General features: G+C 56.0%; 1 protein-coding gene across 2 annotated transcripts; it reads left to right on the top strand.

The window, feature by feature from the left end:
- Positions 1-9: 9 nt before the first annotated feature.
- Positions 10-3498, top strand: LOC110390556 (coiled-coil domain-containing protein 81-like). 2 transcript variants are annotated; one of them, XM_021381945.1, is made up of 6 exons: positions 10-379; positions 600-661; positions 1095-1248; positions 1461-1717; positions 1922-2007; positions 3272-3492. In XM_021381945.1, the coding sequence occupies exons 1-6, from the start codon at positions 253-255 to the stop codon at positions 3432-3434; spliced, it is 849 nt and encodes a 282-aa protein (XP_021237620.1). In that variant the 5' UTR covers positions 10-252; the 3' UTR covers positions 3435-3492. The 2 variants fall into 2 exon arrangements, with proteins under 2 accessions (XP_021237620.1, XP_021237618.1); XM_021381943.1 differs by having other exon boundaries at positions 10-661; positions 3272-3498.
- Positions 3499-3547: the final 49 nt, after the last annotated feature.

Raw genomic sequence — 3547 nt, 5'->3', positions numbered from 1 at the left:
TGGCCTGTTTTAGCCTAGCTGAGCACTGCCAACCAGCAAGGGCCAGAGCTGGGCTCCTGCCATTTCAGGGCAAGCAGCAGGCTGGTGGTGCCAGCGTCATAATGGGCAGCAGTGAGCTCTGGCCTCTTACGGTTGTGTCACCGTGGCAACGTTTATGATGCGGCTACCCTAGAGGGGTATAAGGGCGGTGTGCAGTGGTGGGTCCTGGTTCCTGAAGGAGCATCCAGCGGAGAGCTGGTGCATCTGGAAGGGATGAGTTCCCACACGGCTGTTGCCAGTGCGGAGCACCCTGCCGGTATGAAGCGGACCAAGATCAATTTCTGGAAGGATGGCCCCACAACAGAGCGTGACTACAAGATGCCAGAGGTCACTGCCAAAGGTACATGGGTCCGCAGCCACCACAGGAGCAGAGCTGCTACCAGGTCCTGGCACTGAGCGGGCGAGACCCAGCACAGGGACCATCTCAGGGCTGTCTCCATTTGAGGCTGGGGACAGTGACAACGCTTCTCATCTGCCACCTCCCTCCCACTGCGAGGCAGTAGGAGCACCGGGAAGCGGCAGAGGCAGAGAGTGTGACCTGCTTTTCCTTTGCCCTCCAGAGCGTGTTGCTGTCTGGGATGCAGTGGCCGTCTACGTACAACAGCAGCTCCTGCTACGCAAGGTGGGTCAGCGCCTTCTTCCCGCTTGTCTGCTTGGAGGGGTGGGGAGACCCCTTGCCTTGGGCCACAGAATGCAATGACTCTTCCCGTCCACAGAAAGCAGGAAACTGACCCCCAAAAATCCCTGTAAAGTACCAGCGGGCCTCCCGCATGCGTGGTATGACTTGTGGTGTGGTATGCTGGGGCTGATCCCAGTCTCTGGAAGCCTCTGGATTCCCCGAGGCTGCTTCTGCCCTGACTGCTGTGCTGCGTTTTTGGAGGGCAAAGGGAGGGAGAGGACCGGGCACCTCCTTCCCAAAGCTCTCCCGCTGCCCTGGCCTGAGCTTCTGAACAGTGGGAGAGGGCACGGAAGGCCCGAAGCACAGACCCTGGATAGGGCAGCCTTCAGCTCTTCCTCCAGCCTTAACCCTTTGGCCCTTCCTCTTCCACATGCAGGGGGTTCGAATTCCCACCTTCGGTTCCTTCAGCGTTGTCGCCGAACGGATTGAGGCTGAGGATGGAACCATGATCGTACAGTGGCCTGCGTTTTGCCTGGCCAGGAGCCTTGCAGACATCCGTAACCTCACGGATAACAAGGAATATCTGCCAGGTAGGAGGGGGCTTAAACCCTTTCTGGCTGCACAGATGGGACAAAGGGAGCTATCGCCTCCATTCTCAAAAGCAAACCACCCCCTCCATGGAGCCCGTCCAAATATGGGGGTTGTCCTGGGTGGTGACGTGACTGCAGTGAGTAGCACTTGGGACGCACGGGTGGAAGAGCCTCTGCGTGAATGACTCTGACACTCTTGTGTGATTTTCCAGGCCATAAGGAGGTGGAGCCCCTCAAATTCTCTGAGGTGGCCGCAGCCGCATCTGTGACCTGGCAGACAGGGAAGGCCTGCGTATTTGGCACCACATCCCTCATCTCCCACTGCCTGAAGAAGGGGGAGAATATTGCCTTTGTCCTGAAGGACATAGGAGTGCTTGTCATTGAAGGAACGAGAGTTCAAATGAAGTTCTACTACGACTTCCTGGAGAGGATCAGCGGGAAAGAGAACCTAGAAAAAGTTGTTTTCAAGGTGAGGTTTTGGTTTCTCCGTGGCTTGGGCACTCCCATGGCCCTTGCTCTGCCCACACACGGCCCGCCAGGAGCTGGCCAGCTGCTCGGGCCGCGCCAAGTGCTGTGGTGCTGTCAGCTCTCCCTGCCTTGGGCTCCTCCAGCACTCTCCGGTGCCTCAGCCATGACAGGGACGTCCCACATCCTCCTTGTTCCTCCATTGCAGGTCCCCTGGCTCCTGGACACGGTGGTGTCCCGGGTGGCACCTGTAGCCTCCCTGACCTCCTCTGGCCGAGTCATCGTCTTTCCCAAGTGAGTATGTCTGTGGCTGTAGCCCCTGCTTGGTGCAGCTGCTCAGCTCTCCTTCAGTCGTGCTTGCTCCTTGTGACCGTGGGTGTCCTGCCATGGGAACACAGGCAGAAATAGCTCAGAGAAGTTTGGCAGAGAATAAACCCCCTTGTGTTCCAGCTTGTAAGTCCGTGAAGTATCGCCAGTACGGATTCACACTGCACCGCCCCGTTCGTCCAGTTGCGTTTGAATGGGCTCTCGCAACCGCTCTTCAGGAGTGTGGCCGTGCCCAGAGAGAACTCTCACAGTTAGCTTAGTGAATAGTATGGCTTATTAAAGCAACAGATTACAGACTGGATTGGATTGCCGGTGATAAACGCACTGTCTGCAAGAGCATGTGAGGTTAACCAGGAGCAGGAATAAAAGGGCTGACTACAATTGCGTTAAATAGTGGCGTAACTCTGCAGAGATTTCTGAGTTTCTGAGGGAAGCACTCAGCATAATCGAGTGTGAATCCTACCCAACAGGCGTACCTCTGGGGAGGAGAGGGAGGCACAGCTCATTGGCTGCTCCCGGTTTGTCTGCGATGTTGTCTTCCCCGCTTGCGGATGGCGCCTTCCGCCACCCCAAATTCCTTCTCTCTTATGCCGTTTTATGCTATTTCTTACTCTTGGGTGGAGCTTGAGTCACCCGAGTCAAATATACCTTTGTCCTGCAAAGTTTACTTGAAAGCACGTTTTTGACAGAAAGGTGGAAAACCGCTGGCTCAGGGTGGGTCCAGAAAACAAGACAGCTTATCCGTGTAATCTAATAGTATCATCAAGTCCCCATCCCTGCAGGGTGGTCACGGAATTTGGCCACGGAACTCCACCCTGCTCCACACTCCATGTTTTCTTAGAGAGTCAGCATACCAGGCTCCCCTGGTGCTCGCTAACAGCTAAGGTCGCAGGTCACGTTGCTTAGGGAACTTAGGGAAGGCTTGACCTCCTGTTGACTTGCTGGAATGTCCACCTCACCTCCAGGAAATATTCCACGTCTCCCTGGGCTGTGGACATTTCTGTGAGGTAGATCTGATGGGAGAGATGAAGGAATTTAGGTGACATTTTTGTCCCATTGAGGCCTGCGTGACTCCGTTTCTCAGGACAGTCCTTGGTACTGCGGCGCAGTTGACACTGGGGAACAGCGGCCCTTACGCAAAGTGAAAATCTGCCTGTGAGCAGGTGATCCCAGCAAGCAGAAAGGGCAGCTGGAGCCCTGGGTCACATCTGTGTCTTCTCCTTTTGTGTAGGTTTCGACGGGAGTTTGTACCCAAACCACCGCCCGGGAAACCCCGCAAGGCCTCAGAAGTCCCTTTGCCACCTCCTGGCCGGGGCAAGAAAGGTAAAGCAGCTGCCAGCTCCTCTCCATACCACACGCAACCAACGTGCGATGGGGAAATCCCCAGCCCATGATCACCCAAAGGCTCGGCACAGCCTCTTCTCCTGACAACATGTTGTCCTCATGAAATCTAAGACGCTGGGTGTGATGTTCCCACAGTGCCCCCATCCCTGGGTACGGCAAGAGC

The sequence above is a fragment of the Numida meleagris genome, unplaced genomic scaffold (assembly GCF_002078875.1).
Source record: "Numida meleagris isolate 19003 breed g44 Domestic line unplaced genomic scaffold, NumMel1.0 unplaced_Scaffold1313, whole genome shotgun sequence".
NCBI classification, from domain to species: domain Eukaryota; kingdom Metazoa; phylum Chordata; class Aves; order Galliformes; family Numididae; genus Numida; species Numida meleagris.
The sequence above is the reverse complement of the archived record's forward strand: the minus strand, read 5'-3'. Positions and strand labels throughout refer to the sequence as shown.